We start from the raw sequence: 20094 nt of genomic DNA on the forward strand, positions 1-20094 counted from the left end.
TTACACTACCTTGAAAAACCATGTTTATCTATTCATTTATTTTTAAAGTAGAACAGGAAGATTAATACCAATGGCAGTTCTGGGGCTTCTAACATGTGGTGATTGAAAGGGAGTGACCTGTTATAGAAAAAGGCAAACCCCCAAAGAAGGAGCTTCAGCAATGAGCAGAAACAAAAATGAGGGACAGCCAGAAACTCAAAACCCAAAGCTTCCATTCTGAGCCCTGACCCTCTCAGACAATTCTATACACAAAGCAGTTTATCTCAAACATGCGTAAAGGGAACAGGCACCAAACTCTGTCACAAGGGAGACTCCCACCAAATGTAGAACTTCAATTTCATAATATCCTCAGTCAGTCTGTGGAGACCACAGCCTGTTCAAACTTCTTGGACTGAAGGAAAACAGCAAGGCTCTATACCTGCCCTTTAGGTATACAGGGTGTTTTCAGAAGGAAAGGCACATTATTATTATTATTATTATTCACTCCTTAGTCCTTTTTATTTTTTATTTTGAGACAGGGTCTCACTAGGTTGCTTAGGGCCTTGCTGAGTTGCAGAGGTCAGTTTTGAACTTGAGATCTTCCTGCCTTAGCCTCTGGAGCTGCTGGGATTACAGGCATGAGACATTATGCCCATCAGGAAAGAAATCAAATTTCTGGGTTTTCCCACAGAAGAGATTATTACAAAAAAAGAAGAGACTTAAACCAATCATAAAAATGTCTAGACTGAACTCACTGTGGTTACATCATAAGGACCATTTGTCTCTGTGAACTCAGAAGTAACCATAGGTGCCCTCAGTGCTATTATAACATCCGTTATAGTTTCTTGTGAATTATGTGATTTTTTCATCTGTCTATCCAGGGTTACCCCATAACTAGCATTGTTTTTATATGCAATAGGACCAAAGAAGAAACAAATGAATCAAAGGTAGAGGATGGTGATGTTTTCTGATTTGCAAAGAAGAGGATCATGGTTCTGAAATCTGTCTGTCTTCATTCAAATCCCTGCTCCATCACTCATGGAGCACATGATTCTGATAAGCTATTTAATTTCTCTCAGTCTCTAAAACAGGGGAAATATTGCCAATCTCCTTGGGTTGTGGTATTAAATGAGAGAAAGCAATGGTAATAAGAATAGCATTATGTTTATCAAGCATGCTGCATCTTTTAAAAACATTTACTTTCAACTTCTTTCTATGGTTAAGGGCACTTTAGAACTGATTAGGAAAGCAATATGACTAAAATTCCAAGATCATGGGACCTCTTGGTCTCCTTCTTTCAGCAAATTGAATTGCTGTAAGCTTGAAAATCTTTTTCATCCCATACCTAGATTCTTGTAATTGGATAAAATAAGTTGTTGATTCATGGATAGGAAATGTGATAACTCACTTTAGAAATGAAACATGAGTCAATGTGAAAATATAGTTCAAATGCAAATAATTGTAGCATTTTGTGCAAAAATTTGGAGGTTTGAATTTATCTATTTATGGCTAATATAGTCAATTCCATGAACCAAAAGGCTGATTAGTTTGTAACAAAAATACTATACAATTAAGTTATCAATTGGTGCTGAAATTCATTAAAGAGACAGCAGGTTAGAAAGAAAAGAGGATATTCATCTCCAGGATATATAAAAAACTTAATACCAAAACAAACAAACAAATAACCCAATCAATAAATGGGTGAAGGAACTGAACAGACACTTCTCAGAAGAAACACAATCTATCAACAAATATATGAAAAAATGTTCAACATCTCTAGCAATTAGAGAGATGCAAATTAAAGCTACACTGAGATTTCATCTCACTCTAGTCAGAATGGCAATTATCAAGAATGCAGGAAATAATACATGTGAGGACATGGGGTAAAGTTACACTCATACATTGCTGGTGAGACTGCAAATTTGTGAAACCCCTCTGGAAAGCAGTTTGAAGATTCCTCAGAAAACTTGGAATGGAACCACCATTTGACCCAGTTATCCCACTCCTTGTTTATACCCAAGGACTTAAAATCAGCATACTACAGTAACACAGCCACATCAACTCACAATAGCTAAGCTATGGAATCAACCTAGGTGCCCTTCAACAGATAAATGAATAAAGAAAATGTGGTATATATACACAATGGAACATTACTCGCCTTAAAGATGAATGAAATTATGGCATTTGCCAGTAAATGAATAGAACTGGAGAATATCATGGTAAACAAAATAAGTCAATCCCCAAAACCCAAAGGCTGCATGTTTTCTCTGATATGTGAATACTAATTCACAGTAATGGTGGGGGGCTGGGGAAAAATAGAGGCACTTTGGATTAGGCAGAGGGGAGTGAGTGGAGGGGAGGGATATGTAGGTAGGAAGGATAGTAGAATGAATCAGATATTAATACCCTATGTTCATATATGACTATACTACTTGTGTGAGTCTACATCATGTACAACCAGAAGAATGAAAAGTTATACTCTATTTATGTATGATGTATCAAAATGCATTCTATTGTCATGTATAACTAATTAGAACAAAAAAATGTGTGTCCTTAGACAAGTCACTTAACCATTAAACATCTTTGTTTTCATACTGGTAAACAAACATAAATGAGACACTACCTCATCTCTAGGACTGTCAAAAGGAAAAAAAGGTGAAACTACATTTGAAAGTGGTTTGGAAATTCACATACTTTATACATTATTATAATGGAATTGCTATTTTTATATTAGCTGCTATTATTTCATGCTTCTTTATCTAGGAAAATAACATGTAAAATGTCATAAAAATGCTGAATGATTTAAGCATGCAATTACTTTGCCACAAATTCCTCATGCTATTTTATTAGCACATTTTAATTATACAGACTGTCAGGCTTCATTGTGTCTTATTGTATATGCATATGACAGTTTGATCATTTCTGTCTTGCCACCCTGTTACCCACCCTTAACTTCCCCTCCCTCATTCTCTACCTCTTTCCTAATATCTGCCATCTACACCCATGTCTTTTTTTTCCCCCTAGAAACCACATATGAGAGAAAACATGCAAAACTCTCTGAGTCTGTCTTATTTTGTTTAACATGATAATTTCTAGATCCATTCATTTTCCTGAAAATGACATGATTTTGTTGTTGATGGCTGAGTGATACTGCATTGTGTATATATACCACACTTTCTTTATCTGTTCATCTGGTGATAGGCACCTGGGCTGATTCCATAACTTGGTTATTGGACACTGTGCTGCTATAATCATGGGTATGTGGGTGTCTTTACAGTATGCTGACTTTAATCCTTTTTGATACATACAGAGGAGTAGTATAGCTGACATAGCTGGATTATTCTTAGTTTTATAAGGAACTCTGTGCTGATCTGCACAGTGACTATACTAATTTATGTTCCCACCAACAATGTATAAGGGTTCCTTTTCCCTGTTTTCTCACCAGCATTGATTATTATTATGTTTTTGATGATTGTCACCAGAGTGAGTTCCTCTGTCAGAACAATACCTGGCCAAGACTTGCTCCCACCCTGTAGGCTAGCTCTTCACTGTGTTGTTTGCTTTGCTGTGCAGAAGTTTTTAAATTCATGCCCTCCCATTTGTAAATCCTTGTTATGATTTCCTAACTTATTGGAGTCCTATTCAGAAAGTCCTTGCCTGTGCTAATTTATTTCCTTATTATTTATTTCCTTCTACAGTTTGTTCTTGTTTTTCTAAGACCTTGAAATTCATCATTAAGGAAAGCAAGAATAAATATCAGAGCTGAAATTAATGAAATAGAGACTGAAAGATCTTTTTATATCTAGTTTCTTCTGGGCTTTTATCCAGAAGGGATGTTAAATTGTGTCAAAGGCCTTCATGCATCTCTTGAGGTGATCACATGCTTTTAATTCTTGATTCAGTTTATATGATGAATTATGTTTATTAATTTGCACATGTAGAACCATCCTTGTATTCTGGAATGAAACCATTTTTATTATGGTATATGATCATGAAACTGTGCTTGCTGCATCCTGCAGATGACTTCTATAGCTCCACTAACTGAACAGAAGAAAGGGGAGTAATAATATAGAATAGGCTAAAGAATTGGGCATTAATGATAGTATAGTTAATTGGGAGTGGTGGTGCATGCCTGTAACCCCAGCAGCCAGGAGGCTGAGGCAGGAGGATCACAAGTTTAAAAGCTAGCCTCGGCAAAAGCGAATCGCTAAGCAATACAGTGAGACACTGTCTCTAAATAAAATACAGAATAGGGCTGGAATGTGGCTCAGTGGCTGAATGCCCCTGAGTTCAATCTCCAGTACCCTCTCCCTGCCAAAAAATATTAGTATAGTTAATGCAAAAATATATAGAAAGAACAAAAAGGGAGGGAGAAAAAAGATGGGAAAAGAATAAAGACAAAAAGAAAGGGAATAAAAATGAAAAATAAAAGAGATAAGAAAAGTTCAATTAATTTAAAAGATACATAAAGTTTGAAAAACATATGAAAAAAAAACACAAATAATGAGAGAAACCAAAACAAAGCAACTCACCAAATAAAGAAGCGAAAGCAAAAACAGACAGAAAATGATTTAATATTTCTCTTTGTTGAATTAACTAAAATGGAGAAACTACATTTTGGGGCTTCTAATTGTAGAACCCACCAGTTATGGAGAGGTCTATGGGATAGAATTACACTTCAGTTTGTTCCCAACTCAGACAGGCCAAATGTGTTGGAGAGTCTGCAGACTGGTGTCCACCCCTCCTTGCCCACCACCAGAGCTGAGGGGGAGTTGTCCACTGAAGAGCTAAATTCACCCTCAAAGGCTGTGTTTTGTACCTGTCACATTATGTTAACAAGTTCATATGCTGTACATTTAAAATTTAAATATTTAAATGTTGTTTTTCATGCTTCAAAGGATGTCATTAATTTTAGAAATGAATAAACAAATATCTAGCCAAATTTCCGCAGCCTAAAAACCGGGGTCAATCTTTTATCATCATGTTTATTTTCTTCTTCTCCTATATTCTAATTCTTGCAATGAGCCAAAGTGAAATGTTTTAATGTAAGCACTCAGCCAAAAAAAGAAAAAAATCATTTATATAATGAACTATGGAATTCTACTAGAGTAGAATTGGTTTTCCATTCTAGATGGGATTATTTTACAGGTTTAAATCAAGTCTCAGCATTAGCTTTGTGATTAAAGTGCAAAGTTAGGCCCTTTTAACTGTCCTTCACCACAGGATTGTTGTACATTATAGTTGGAAGAGACATTAGACTTGTGATTATACTAGCCCTATCATTCTGTAGAAAAAAAATCAGGCATAGAAAGATGAATTTTCCATAATCATACTACTACCTGACCCAGATCTCCTGACTTAGTTTGAGTTCTTTTCATTGTACCTCACCAAATATGTTCTCTCTCTCTCTCTCTCTCTCTCTGTATGTGTATATATATATATATATATATACATTTTTATATATATTCATATGTATATCATATACTTTTTCCATCTATTTTATATATATTCATATATTCCATCCTCCATTTGAGGAGTTGACATAGACTTGACAAGCTTTCCACTTTTTCCACATTAGACTACATTTTAATGTAAGTTGATTTTAAAATCTGCACCAGAACGCAACATTGCTATTTTCCATGTGTAATCAGATCAGGGATAGGAAACTTAAACTTACCTCACTCCAGTTTCCAACAATCCAGTATGCAGGAGTGTGGTCCTTCATGAGCTGCTTGTAATTGGAGGCGTTCAGCAAAAACCCTTCAGCAATCAGGCTAGATGCGTCTTCCTCCGTCAGGACTGGGTCAGCACCTTGCGTTACATTCATGCTGTCTGGAAGTTCCAGGTGGCTATTTTTTATAGACTTTTCTGAAATTATTGGCTGGCGGTCACCAGTGTTACTTGGTTTTTCACTGACCATCCCCTCTGCTCTAAGTGTCCCATTTTTCAGGGTACTGGGTGTTTGACTAGGTAGTGGTCCTTCTGTAACTGTGCCGAAGGGAGGCTGTAAGGACTCCTCCCCAGCATGAGGTGTGGGTGGAGGTCCGAGTGGCACTTCTGTACTTCTTTCCATTGGAGCATCATTTCCAGGCACACTGATCTTGCTCCATATTACAGAATGACTTTCGTCTTTGTTCTCAGACTGTTCACTGTCTTCCCCTGAGCCACTGTGAATCTCCATTTCTGGATCTTTGGTCAAGGTACTGTAGAATGGAGTTACTTGCCAAGTCACAGCGTTGCTGGAAGATAAGTCAGAACTACTTGTTGTTGTAGCGACAGAGTCTCCCTCTGTGGTAGGACCAGTGTCTGAACTGGAAGCATTCTCAACATTGGGTTGGACACTCAAAGGCCAGGAAGGGAGGACGGGCTGGGAAGTGCTTCCAGTAGAAATGAGATCACGGGAGTCCAGTTCAGTTTGGGTTGAACTATTTTGCCACCCTTTCTCACCCAGGTCTCCCTCTTTGGAGACTGTGGCAGGACTAATGCTGTTGATTTCTAGGGTACTGGTGCTCAGAGAGTCAAGCACCGTGGGTGTGGTAAGCAGTGTGGGCATGGATGTGGGTGGAGGGATGGGCTTTAAGGGATCTTGCTCAGATGTTGGTAGATCTTTCCCACTGGAAATGGTGCCTCTGTTGGGTTTCAGAACTTTCCGGCCAGATGGGCACTGCTGGAGGCCACACAGGGCTCGGCTGTTGGGCTTCCTTGTCTTGTCGCAAGGTTCATCATGGTTCTTGGCACATGTGACGCTGCGAATCCGCACTCCGCCACCACAGGAAACAGAACACTGGAAAAGAGACAGGGCTGTTAGTCTCATGGGAAGAGATGTTTTCATTCTTGTGCGCAGGTCTACAGCAGATCAGGACAGGCCCAGCCGTGGCGGAACTGTGCAGTTAATGTCATCCTTCAATTTCTACATTTGGTTTCTGTGCTCTTTAAGTTTCCCATGGAAATATCCACTTCTTGAAGACCAGATGGGGCTCAGGACCAACTACTTACTCTCCACAAACTGAGAACATAAACTATGACCTAGTCAAACTGAAGTTTCTTTGAACAGTGGGGAGTGGGATCCACAAGGAGTGCAATGATTTAAAGTTCCCTAATTTCTTTAAGAGTGAGTTAGTAATATTATCTCTTTCCTAGGGCTCTGATGCTATTAAATTAATATGAAATGGTTACATAGTCTCAGGAATCTCCTGTTAGTGATATTGAACCTTTCCCTTTGTTCTTAGAAAATAGCTATTATAATTCAGCAGTTTCACCCAGGTATCATCATCTTTTGGCTGTGGCAGGTAGAATCAGATTAAAAGCTAGCCAATCCCCGTACTCGTACACGTTCATGAATCTAAGGCCATTTGTGAAATTTAAAGGTGAGTAGTTAATCAAAGGCGGGATATATCCTTTTCCAAAGCGTTGGGTCAGTCCCTTAGGGTGCTAATATACACACTGAGGCATGTCCCCTCCCCCGTGTTTCTCCCCAATTCTGTAGGGCATGCCAGAGCACAAGCAGCTAGGTTATTTTGGGGGGGATCCTAACAAGACAGTCCTTTCTCCGAATTCAGGATAAAAAATGTTTGTTTTATTAATCTCAGCAGCCACAAATTGTACATATTCACTACATAACACCAACATTTTAGATAGCCATACTTCTTCAGCCTAACCACTCCAGTTTTAGCTTTTCCTTTTCAGTGACAGTTTAAGCCAACCACCCAAAAGTTGGCATTTAATCATGGGCCACTCCAAGTCCTTTGCTAACCATTTTTCATTTTTCTGCCTATATCCCTGACCTCCAAAAGGTTTCTTAGGATGGGACTGCATAATACTCAGAGAATTTCATAGGACTGCATAGTCATTATTCTATGTGGTGCTTGCCATATCCTGTGAGGTTTACAAGACAGGAATTCCAGCTTCCACAAGAGAAAAGCCCAGGGACTCACTTTGAAAGGCTGCAAGTCAGTCTCAGAGTAAGAATCTTTAAGAGTGAGTTAGTAGTTCTACATCTTCTCTTTCCTGCCAAAACCCAGTACAACACTCTGAACAGCTTTCCTTGGAGTTAGCTTATTGACTTGACTGAATTTTTGACTTCTGGAAAGTAACCCAAAGGCAGGACCCATGTTTTATTCAGAACTGCATTCCAGGATAGTTCTTAAGACACAGTGATCACTTTGCATATATTTATTAAGTGATCATTTGAGCTGGAAAAAAAAATAAAAGGAATGGGAAAATTCTTACCATGAGCTCGTGCATTTTTTTTAGCTTAAGTTCCTTGCCTTCTAAAGTTCTATTTTCAATTTCCTCTATGTAGGAAAATAATAATGATGTAGAAAACTCCCTCTTTATTTTGTTTTAATGGAGCAAGATCATTCACTGATATATCACAACTCTGGGCATCAACACTTTTGAAAAGCAGGAGATGGCTGTGGGCACAGAATGGACAGTGGAGGGAGAGACCAAATGCAGGTTAGGGCCCAACCAGCAAAGCTGTGACCTGAAGATACCCACAAAACCTGCAGACACTCTGCTCTAAGACCGACTTCTCAGGTTCATTTTGACATAACAATAATAGTATTCTTTGGTGGAAAATGTGCTTCATGCAGCAGGAAATGAATACTTTTTTCTGTACCAAAGTTGAGGTTGCCAAATAAAGGTCTGGGAACCCACCAGTGAGGATATATTGTCTTCCAGCACCTTCCATAATTTACTTGGAGCCTGGAAAGTAAGTCTGGAAATGTTTATTTTCCAGATTTGCCCAATATTTCCACCCTTCTTGTGTATGAAGTACTGTGTGCTCCATCCAGTTTTGTCATCCCAAGTCCCTCTCCTCTTGTTATATTCTAATGAGAACCCCTTGGATTTTCAAGTTTTCACTCTATAAAAATTTACCAGTCCAACCAAATAATCTTCAGTGTCTGTCTGAACACATTCCCATGCTGGTTAGCTCAGAAGGCTCGGTTTGGAGAAAGTTTCCCATAAATGGGACCCTGACCTATCCTCAAGTATCAGGATGCCCCTCTAACGGTTTTTCTTTCCAAGAAATTATTTGAGTAGATTGCAACATAATAGGAAACTCTTAGATTTTTCTTTTCTTTCTCTTCTTTTGCTCCCTTTGTCCCACCCTTTTTTTTGTATGTAGAGAGTTGTTTTAATTTGAAATATTTCATTTCATATGATGTGAGAATTTAGTATATACCTTCACAAGCATTTGGAAAAAGATGTACCCTCTGTTCTCACTTTAAACTATGAGGAAAAAGAAGAACTGGAAGACCTGTGAAAAATAGCTTAAATTCCCCAATGCTTGCTATGGTTTGGATATGTGGTGTCTCCCAAAAGCTCTTATGTGAGACAATTAAGAATATTCAGAGGCGAAATGATTAGGTTGTAAGAACTTTAACCTAATCAGTGGATCAATCCACTGTTATAGATTAACTGGGTGGTAAGTATAGGCAGGTAGGTTGAGATTAGAGGAAGTAGGTCACTGGGGGTGTGCCTTTGGGGTTTATATTTTGTCCCTGGTGTGTGCTTCCTTGTTGCCATGACTTGGGCTGCTTTCTCCCACCATGTCCTTCCACTATGATGTTCTGCCTCCTTGGACCCAGAGCTATGGGATCTGCCATCTGTGGACTGAGACTTCTGAAACCAAGCTAAAATAAATTTTTCTTCCTTTAAATTGTTCTTGTTGGGACTTCTGGTCACAGCAAAACAAAGGTGACTAAAACAAAGCTTCAGTTTCTTCATCTGGAAATTGAGAGAAATTAGTGCCCACCTTACAAGGCTGCTGAGAGGACAGTCTGAAAACTGCACGGTTTCTAAAGGATGATTGGTAACTATTATTGTAGCTGCTATAATAATGGTGCTGATAACAAGAGCGATGCTAATAGCCAAAAAATTGGTGGTTCCCAATCTGTATAGTTCTTTTGGAGCATGACACACAGATCTTCTTATGGGGGGTGGGGGAGTAAGGGCAGGCACACGCGTATAGACACTCAGAGACCCATGTTCCCCTCTGGTTTACTGCTGGATTTTGTTTTTAGATTCATATTTCCCAGGCAACTGATGGGCATGTGGTCTTTTAACCTGCAGGTTTCAAGAACTAAACAATATTATTAAGTGTGTGAGTCTGTTAAACCCCAAAGAACAAAGCAGAAATCAATAATAGCTATCTAGGTGGCTGTTCAGTTGAAATGCATTACATTTTGCTACTTTAAGAGAATCTTATTCTGAGACAGGAGCTCCAAAGTGGCAGCCTAATGACTAGATTCAGCTTATTGACATGTCCTCTTTGGCCTGTTGAATCTTAAAATCACAAAAAAAGTACAGAAACTGAATTAGTGACCAAAATTTCGAAAACTAGCAATTTCATATTTTAAAAATTCTGTATTTTTGACTTCTCTTGAAAAGACAGATATCTTGCATCTCTTGGCCCAATTTCCCAATGGCAACTCAAAACTTCATTCATGGATACCTGGATCGGGGAAGAGCCTATATGTTCTCCAGGATACCTACCTTTCATCCACGCCTACTTTCCTTACCCAGGAGATACTGAATCTTCCCAGGCCATGGATGTCATTTCTCAGCACTGTAGCATGGTGTGCCCAGCAGCACAGTGCTTTCTACCAGCGACACGGGGCCTAAGCACTGGGTTGCCTTTTCTTATACTCAGAGCTGAACCATCAGTGTCGCTTTGTATTCAGCCTCATGTTTCTTCCACTACATCTTCCGACTGTGTTTATCTCCTTAGGAGCTGTCAAGCCCTTCAGATGAGGTAAATGCAGTACACAAACCCACACTTGGAACCCTTCTCAATTTGCAGTTTCAGAATTCTCAAAACCAATTTCAGCTATGATTATCATATGCCCTTACCTTATAATTTTGAACCCTATACCAGGCAAGTAGCTTGTCAGTCTGTTCATTCCCTCTCTGGGAGTTATTGTGCCCTCCCTTCCCACCACTCCTGGATGAAGTCTCTAGAGGAAGCCTGCTGAGAAAGAGGTCTCTGCTAAATTGGTCAACTCCACCCACCTGAGGTGCACTGTGGGGAAGGGGAGGGCGAGGGCTCATAATGAACCCAGAACTGTGGTGCGTAGGGTGAGTTTACTCAAAAACACGGAGTGTATCTGAGGATTTTGGCTAAAGGGCTAAATATATAAAGAGCTAATACTTGGGCATAAAAAGATTTAATGCATAGTGTTAGGAATTTATAAATAATGATTGAATTTCATACTAAAACCTAGTTTAAAAGTAAATACTTGTTCTGGGTTCAATTGTCTACACCCCTTCCCCACACACAAAAACGATATGTGAGATTCTTTATAATACCTACCTCAGAATGTGAGTTTATTTGGAAATAGAATCTTTAGAGGGAATCAAAGTTAGAATGCTGTTGTTAAGGTGGGCTCTAATCCACTGTGACTGACATTCCTATAAAATGGGAAAATTATTCAGACACCGTGGTACAGGCCTATGATTCTCAGCAACTCTAGAGGATGAGGCAGAAGGATCCCAAGTTCAAAGCCAGCCTCAGCAATTTAGTGAGACCCTGGACAACTTAGTGAGACCCTGTCTCAAAATCAAAGATAAAAAAGACTGGGGATGTAGCTCAGTGGCCAAGTGCCTCTGGGTTCAATCCCCAGTACCCAAAACTAAAACAAAAAAAGGGGGAAATTTGAAGTCAGAGACATATGTGTAGGGAGAATGTGCAGATGAAGATAAGGGTTTTGGTTTTGCATTTGCAAGCCAAGGAACACCAAAGATTTCTAGAAACCACCAGAAACTAAGAGGAAAGGCATAATAATTCTCCCTCACAATTTTCAGTACAAAATAACCCTGCTGATATTTTGATCTTAGATTTCTAGCATTGGGAACTGTGAGACAAGAAATTTCTGTTGTTTAAGTCAGATAGGTTGCAGTAATTTGTTAGGGCAGCCCTAGGGTATTAGTTCAGTATTGTAAATAATTGAAAAAAAAAATCAGATTTGATGAAGAGAATCAACATTGTGCCCAACTGGTTTTCTCTGAGCAGTTGCTTCAAACAAGAGTATCCTCCACATCTGTTCTCCAGGAGCCCTGGCAGAGAATAAGCTGCTGATGTCTAGAAGATGTTGGCATTTACAGACATCCCATGCCAAACACTGGGTGATCAAGGTCAGATCACCAGGGTTCAGCCCCACAGAAGTGCCTGGGACCTTCACTGAAATAGGAGTATTAGAGGACATTTAGTCTCTTCAGTCATCCTCTACTCCAACACCTTTGGGAACAGCTTTCACTAATAAATTCATAGTAATTTGATTGATTGATTGCTTTGTTCATTTGTGTGTTTTTGTGAGGGACTGGAAAGGCAGATTAAAGGTCTTCCCAGACCCTGATCATGTCCACTTGTGGAGGACCCACCACATGTCTCAGCAAAACTATTCAAGTGCATCTGTAGTCTCAAATGAAATACAATAATTTGCTATAAAAGAACATTGGAAGACTTTCTTTTCTCTTTGTTTTGTTTTTTGAAATTATTTGGTGAGGGTAGTTTTTTTTTTTTTTTTTTTTTTTTTTTTTTTTTTTTTTTTTTACAGTGTTTGATATCACAGCAATCATTATGCACAATTTGGAATTCCAGCAAAGTGAGAAAAGATGGCTTACAAATCATTCACAAACATAATACACTTCTTATGAATATTAAGAGTTGTCATATTGTCCCATTTTGCAGGCACTTAAGATGCAGTGTGGCATAGTGCTCAGAATAGAAGCTCTGTTGCCTGCATTCAAATCCTGGCTCCACCACTTGGCAGACCTTGGGTAAGTTTCCAAACTCTTTATGCCTCAGTTTCTTTGCCTGTGACCAGTTTATTTGCCTGTGACGTAAGGCTGCTAAGACCATTTTTTGTAAGGATAAAATACTGCTATGCTTTGGATGTGGAACATCCCCGAAAGCTCATGTATTAAAAACATGGTCAGTGAATGAAGCAAGGTTCAAAGGTGGGGCTTTTAGACAATGATTGGGTCCTAAGGGCTCTGAACTCATGGATGTATTAATCCACTTGTAGTTGGATGGACTTTGGGGAGGTGGGAACTAGTTAGAGGAAGTAGTTCCAGCCTGCCCTGGAAGCGCTCATATTCTGCTGCCCCCCAGCTTCTGAGTTGAGCAGCTGTCTCCACCTTGCCCATCTACCATGATGTTCTGCCTCACCTCAGGCCCAGAACAAAGGAGCTGGCTTACCACGCACTGAAACCCTAAGTCAAAATAAGTCTTTTCTCCTCTAACTTGTTCTTCTTAGGTATTTGGGTCACAGCAACCAAAAGCAGACTAACATATATTACATTCAAAAAAGTGTTTAATATACATAATAAATATCTAATGAATATTTTAAATAAAGATGTAATTAAATATGGATTGCTGAGTTTTCAGTGTTCCTTTGTTTTCACGGAAATAATACACAGTTTTTTTCAGATCTCAAGCATTTTTGTTGGTCCTTGAAAACCTGGCATGCTCTATGTACTGTGCTTATAATGTCTTATGAATAAAATGTCCCTCAGCAAAAGGAGGAGTAGGTGGAAAATCAAGGCCCGCAGATCAATCCCTTCAGGACCTTTTGGGTGCCATGGATGTGCAAGGCTTAGAAAACCAAAGTAGCATGGAAAGTTAGCCCTTGTTCACGTTCCTGGTAGTAAAGTCATCATTTAGTGAACACTCACTATTTGTCAGGCACTGTACCAAGTGCTTATATGGATTATTTTGTTCAAGTGTTATAATAAGCCTATCTTTATAGATGAGGAAAGGCTGAGAGGGGATTAACCCAGCTGGAGGCCACACAGTTTGAGGTTGCCAGGGTTAGAAAACCCAGAAAAATGACTATTCTCTTAAGCTATTTGTCTATCTGACAGAAGTAACATCAAGGAACATGATGGCTTTGGATTGAGAAACTGAGGATTTTTAATTCTCCTGAGACTGTATGTGAGTTAGTGAAGTTCAAGATTAGAACCCGGAGGGTTCTCTGGGATCTCCTCCCACTTCTCTTCCTGCCCAGGATACACAAAGTCAGCTACAATTATTAACTACATGGTGCTTTTAGTAGTTACCCATCCTTCCATCATCAATCCATCATCCATCCATTCATCCACGGAAAAACCTAACATGGTGCTTTACAAAACACCAGGCTGAACCATTTTCTGATCATATCATTGGAACCATTGTTGAAAACCTCTCATACCTTGGGCAATTTATTACACCAGGAATATCTCTGGAAAAAGAGGTATCCTTACATCTATCTGATGGAAACAATTATAGAATCCACAGTGCTGTCCTTGTGGCCTCCATGCACTGGGTCAAACTGAAGCTTAATCAGTTACCTTGTTATCTTCATGTTTAGGTCTTGATCTCTGCTCTCAGCTGGGACCTGACATATTTCACCACTTCAATGACTACAGCCCTTTACTGCACACTGCCTGAAATGCTTCTGGAAAGAGTAGCTGTGTATAAACAAACACACTCAGCTTGGATTCTGGAGGCATGCCACATGCATATCCAAATCAAATCAAACCAAACTGCACCTATGGCTGCCTGCCAACCAGGGGGAGAAACAGGCCAAATAAACATGTAGGGAAGTGAGGCTGAACAAGCTGAAGAAAACTAAAGGCAATGAAAGACAGATTTAACTTTCACATTTAATAAGTGGCAAAAGCCAGGATTTGAACCCAGGAGCCATGTTCTAGGGGTCATGCCCTTCACTACTGGATCAGCTACCTCTCACAAGACATGTTACAAAAGTGGAATACCTAGGAAAAATGGGAATCCCGGAAACTCTGATACCCTGTTTTTGTTTAAAATAAACAGTTCCTCTTCCCTACCCTCTGAACCCCAAAAGTAAGTTGGACAAAACCAGATTCTTGGTGAAATTTGAGAATATGTGGATGGGTGTGTAGAGCATGAGCTTAGCATGCTTCAGGGGTCAGGGGAAGGGCTGGGCACTGGGGCAGGAAACCCCTTCCTGGGGGGCAGCAGGAGAGAGAACAGCCCCTTCTGATCTCTGCTGGGCTAGGACTGAGTGCTGGCCTGGCATGGCTGAGCCCACCTCTCCTCATTCCTTGGGTTGATGGAGGTACCCCGATAGGGAGACAGTGGATAAACTTGCCTTTCCTTCTTCTTCCCATCCTGGTTGGCCAAGGAGGACCGTTCTATAGGAACCTAGGAGCATCTCAGTTCTTGGATCTTTGGCCTAGTTACCTTATAGTTTTAGGCTCAGCCAGGGTGACCAAGTGACTCAGTGCAGACTAAATGATTACATATAGCTGGAGTACTCTCCTACTTCAAATATTGTTGACATCAAGACAAAATACAGATAACAAACGCTTTATATCAGGTAACACTTTATCATTTCTTTTCCAAAAAAGTATCTGGGCATAGTCACAATGTAAAGGACATTTCATTATATTCTAGCAAAGCTCATTAAAGAGAAGCTCAGCACAGGGAAGAACAGAACACACATTTGGTGAATCTTTTGATGCTGATTTAACTAAAAGCACTTCTAATAACATCTCCTGAATGAAGGCTTTGGTTCAGGCTTTCTGCTCAGCTCTATCACGTGGAAGATAGAAACTAGAGTTTCCATGTGTGCTGCCAACTGACTATGCAATGGTCTGTGATTTGGAATCTACAGACACAAATACTTGTCACATCATGCCAACTTTTGGTCCCTTGTTCTCTAGTTAAGACAGGTTATTATGATGTGTATACATGTGAACATAATAAGAGGAACTTCTCAGCCAAATCTGTAATTGCAGATCTTTGAAAAAGCATTAAGATTCTGGCAATTAGTAAATTCTACATGACAAGAATTATTAACTATTTTGGATGCAGCCAACACATTTTTGGTAAACAGATTTAATGGACCAGTCACAATACCCCATTCAGCCTTATTTTGACAACACTGTAATTTACTGCAATCTAGGTTGGCAGTGGACTAACAGGCCAGGCGAGCCACATGATGATTATTCCCTCCCAAGAACAGCAAGGAGAAAGTTCTGGCTTACTACCAATGTATGCACATGTATACCTGCACAATCAACAGTGCACTTGTACTAATGGTATATTTTCTTTGAAATATGTGTTCCTTCCTTTTCTTTTCCCCTTCCTTCCTTCCTTCCTTCCTTCCTTCCTTCCTTCCTTCCTTCCTTCCTTCCTTCCTTCCTTCCTTCCTTCCTTCCTTCCTTCCTTCCTTCCTTCCTTCCTTCCTTCCTTCCTTCCTTCCTTCCTTCCTTCCTTCCTTCCTTCCTTCCTTCCTTCCTTCCTTCCTGTCTTTCTTTCTCTTTATTTTGTGGTATGATAGCTCCATCTGATAGGAAAATCTTACAATCTAAGACCCATGGTTGTCATTTCTCAGTTTTTACCTAGATGTTCAACAGTGCATCCTGCAGAGAATCAGAAGCTAAATAAACCTAAACAGTGACTATGTGCTAATTAAAGATAGTTTTGTAAAGAAGGTTATCAAAGCTGCTGTATTGAAATGAGTGCTCTCCATTTAAATGAGTATCTTCAGAGAGGGAAACTTTACTAGATAAATTTCAGAATTCTTTGGATAATTCTTTCAGAACACCTTAATAGGGGCTGGGGAGATAGCTCAGTTGGTAAAGTGCTTGCCTTCTAAGCACAAAGCCCTGGGTTCGATCCCCAGCACCGCAAAAAAAAAAAAAAAAAAAAAAAAAAAGAACACCTTAATAAGCTATACATGAAAAATAATTTCCTTTGTTTATAGTCAAATGTCATTTTTAAACACAAAATTTTATCCCACTTGATCACATTAGTCACTTTCTCATTAGAGTTAGTTAGGGCTGACTTCCTGGGCAGCCCCCTGGGTCAAATATTTTCCATTTCTCCTGAAGTATGTCCTCAGAGGAGTTCCTGCCACTGTTCTTGTGGTAAGCTTGTGCCTTCTCAGAGAAGCACACGAGATGAAGTGAGCACCCATCTCAAACTTCTGGCCTATTGATTTAGAGATCATTCATTCCTAGGCATTTCATTCCTTGGGTCACGGATTGAAATTTACACAGGGAAGCAGAGATGAAGCCCCCACGGACTCCAGGTATCATGAGGAAAAAAAAGAGCACTTCCCTCAGTCACTCTGGGGCACAATGAGGCCTGAGAGAACCAGGTTCCATAATGACTCCCAGAATATTAAAGCCTCGGAGTTTCTCATAAGTTTCTAGCGCTCTGATTTCTACTTACACTTAAAGAATTAGATCAAATTAATTTTGGGAAAATGCAACCTTATTTGAATTTATGTGGCTAACAATAGAAGTCCTAAACACATGCAGATTAGAGGTAGATTTGAGGGAGTTTCTCTGAGTGTCAAGTATATTCCTCATTATTACAGCAACACTCCTTTGGATTTAGTTAACTACAGTGATTTTCTGGTAAATGTAACAAATCGTTCTTAGGGTGATATGGGGGAGCCTTGGTTTGTTACCAATGATTTAACAATGGGTCAACAAAAATTCTGACAATTTATCAATTAGCTGTCATGAGTCTATACTAGTTGTATCTCCTCCATCTGTGGTGGTTAGTTGACCATGGACAAGAAAGAGAGAGATTCTGAAAGACTGGGAGGTGGGAATTGAAGCAAACAGGCCAGAGGTGATGGATGCTGTCTATTAAGCAAACAGGTCAGAGGTGATGGATGCTGTCACTTTGGATTTGGTCAATGGGGAGGAATGGATGGGAGGTTGATAAAGTAGTGAATACTGTCAGTCTCCCCCTTAACCCTGAACTCACCTCACTCCAGTTGCCCACTGTCCAATCCGATGGACACAGGATATCTCTGTTACAGGAAATGAGGGCTTTGGGCTTCAGTAGATGCTGGCAATCTGTAGCTGGGAGAGCCTGCTCATCAGAGCCCATGGTCTGAATGCATAATACTGTTCGCTTCTTTTCTCCATAGGGTCCACAGGTTGTGGAACATGCTTCCCATTCTCCTGCCCACCACCTGCAGGCAGCATAGACAAGTGGGGAGATCATTAAATGAACATGTACATCCATTTAACCAGTGGAAAGACAAAGCAGATGAGAAACACAGATTATAGACTTGAGAAGTTCTTGGAATTGCTGCAGTCTGCTAGGAGGTTCTGCAGATAGAGCTAGGTGATTCGTTTCATCAAAGCCCACAGCCCAGCAGAGCACTGGGCACAAGTCGTTGTTAAATAGCATGTATTTGAATGAAAAAAAAATGCCCTTTCTTTTCAGTCCAGAAAACTGAAGTTGCTTTGCAACTTCAAACAAATTTAAGCCTGACTTCCTCACCTGAGTGCAATAATATCAACTTTATATGAGTGATGTGGGTTAATAAAATATCAAATGATGCCAAGTGCATAGTACAGAACCTGGCATTATAAGAACTCCATCATTTGTTGGTATTAAAAGAATCCAATTAATCTCCAGACTCTTAATTGAATATTTTTCTATTTCAAAGTGAGGCAGGTACAAATATACCAATTTTTGTTTATTTAGGAAATGGTCAATAGGGCACATTGCCTTCGTTTCTGCCCCCACCTCCTGCAGTCTACTCATCCCTATTTTCATTGGTCCCTTTGATAAGAAAGGAGTAGAAAAGGAAGAAACTTAAATGGGATGATTTCTCACAGGTCAGCTGTTCTTAACAAGTTGAAGAGTTGAAACTGTTGACTAAATTAATATGCTGTATTTTCTGAGGACAAACCTGTGCGTGTGTGTGTGTGTGTGTTCATTCTCTATGAGTGATAGACTCAGGATTCCTGGAAATGGGCCCACTGGTTACATGAAGTGCTTTTGAAAATGGCAGGCAGTCCTCTGGGAAGTCTTTACTTTTTTTTCCCTTCTCTATTATTTGTGAAAATTTTCCTCAGTGATGAAGACAAAATTGGTGTCTTTTCCTAGTGTAGTTTGGGTCCACCATTCCTTCCATGGAGAGTTTGCTTCTTTGTACCCTCAAATGTAATGGGTTATTTCTATTTTTCCTGGGAAAATAGCACACTGTGAGAAGTCCTTCATTCTTGACCTTGAGATAGTATTGAATTTTGACAATTATGAGGAAGATAAGACTTTGTACTACTATTTTTGTCTGCTAAATGTTGGATTTGCTTGGGGGGAACTTCTTTTGATTCTCATACTTTAAGTCTCAAGTTAAAAATAAGAAAGTTATTCATCAGTTTTATTATAGTCTTCAGGTAATAGGTAATTAAGATTTCTTATTTATTCTTTGGAATTTAATATTTGGTTGTCTTATGTGGATAAAGAGCTGATATTAGGTAAGTATGATATGAAAGCGAATAAATACCCACTGTATTAACCTAATTATTTTGTCTTACCTCTGACATTTCCAAGGGAGGCCGGGCTCACTACTGAATATTTAAAATGTCATTCTGGAAAGCCCTTAATCTGAACTAACTGAAAACCCAATTTGTCTAATTACTTGCTACAGAGATTTTAGCAGTGTCATCACAAAGTGATAATGGACCTTCTTGCTTTCTCTCCTGGAGCTCCCCCAAAGCCCCTAGAGGACGTTTTGCATGTGCATATGCTATGGTCTGAAAATGTCTCCCAAATCCGTGTTTTGGAAACTTGATCCCAAATGCAACAGTGTTGGGAGGCGAGGCCTATTGGGAGGTGTTTAGGAATGGATTAATACCTCTGTTAAGAGAACTCTGGGAAGTAGGTTTGCTCTCTTTTGCTTTTCTGCTCTGTGAAGACACAATGCTTGTCCTCTCCTACCCTCCACCTCCTACCATATGAGGCAAGAGCAAGAAGACTTTCACCAGCCCAGATGTGGATGTCTTGATCTTGAACTTCCAGTCTCTAGAACTGTGTGAAATAAATTTCTGTTCTTTATAAGTTACTTAGTCTATGGTATTCTGTTATAGCAGCACAAACCACATGAAGATAGTTTGTCAGACCCTGTCTCAAAATAAAAAATAAAAAGTTTGGGGATATGGCTCAATGGTTAAGTCCCCTGGGTTCAATTCCCAGTATCGAAAAATAGAAAGAAAGAAAGAAACAAAGAAAAAACAAAAAAGACAGCCTGTTAGTGGTTTAAAGTGAAAACCATCTTTTTGTTTTTTCCTGCATAGGTCTTCAGGCCCAGGTTTCAGGAGCCATTGTCAAAT

At 39.5% G+C, this 20094-nt stretch overlaps 1 protein-coding gene across 1 annotated transcript in view; it reads right to left on the reverse strand.

Moving 5' to 3' along the window:
* The window catches only part of Adamts12 (ADAM metallopeptidase with thrombospondin type 1 motif 12), a 319480-nt gene that overhangs the window by 30901 nt on the left and 268485 nt on the right, over positions 1-20094 (reverse strand). The window contains exons 18-19 of the mRNA XM_047556801.1: positions 17732-17942; positions 5657-6763 (exon numbers count right to left, since the gene is read on the reverse strand). Of these exons, the coding sequence (XP_047412757.1) occupies positions 5657-6763; positions 17732-17942 (1318 nt within the window). The remainder of the gene's footprint in view (positions 1-5656; positions 6764-17731; positions 17943-20094) is intronic.

The sequence above is a fragment of the Sciurus carolinensis genome, chromosome 6 (assembly GCF_902686445.1).
Source record: "Sciurus carolinensis chromosome 6, mSciCar1.2, whole genome shotgun sequence".
NCBI lineage: Eukaryota > Metazoa > Chordata > Mammalia > Rodentia > Sciuridae > Sciurus > Sciurus carolinensis.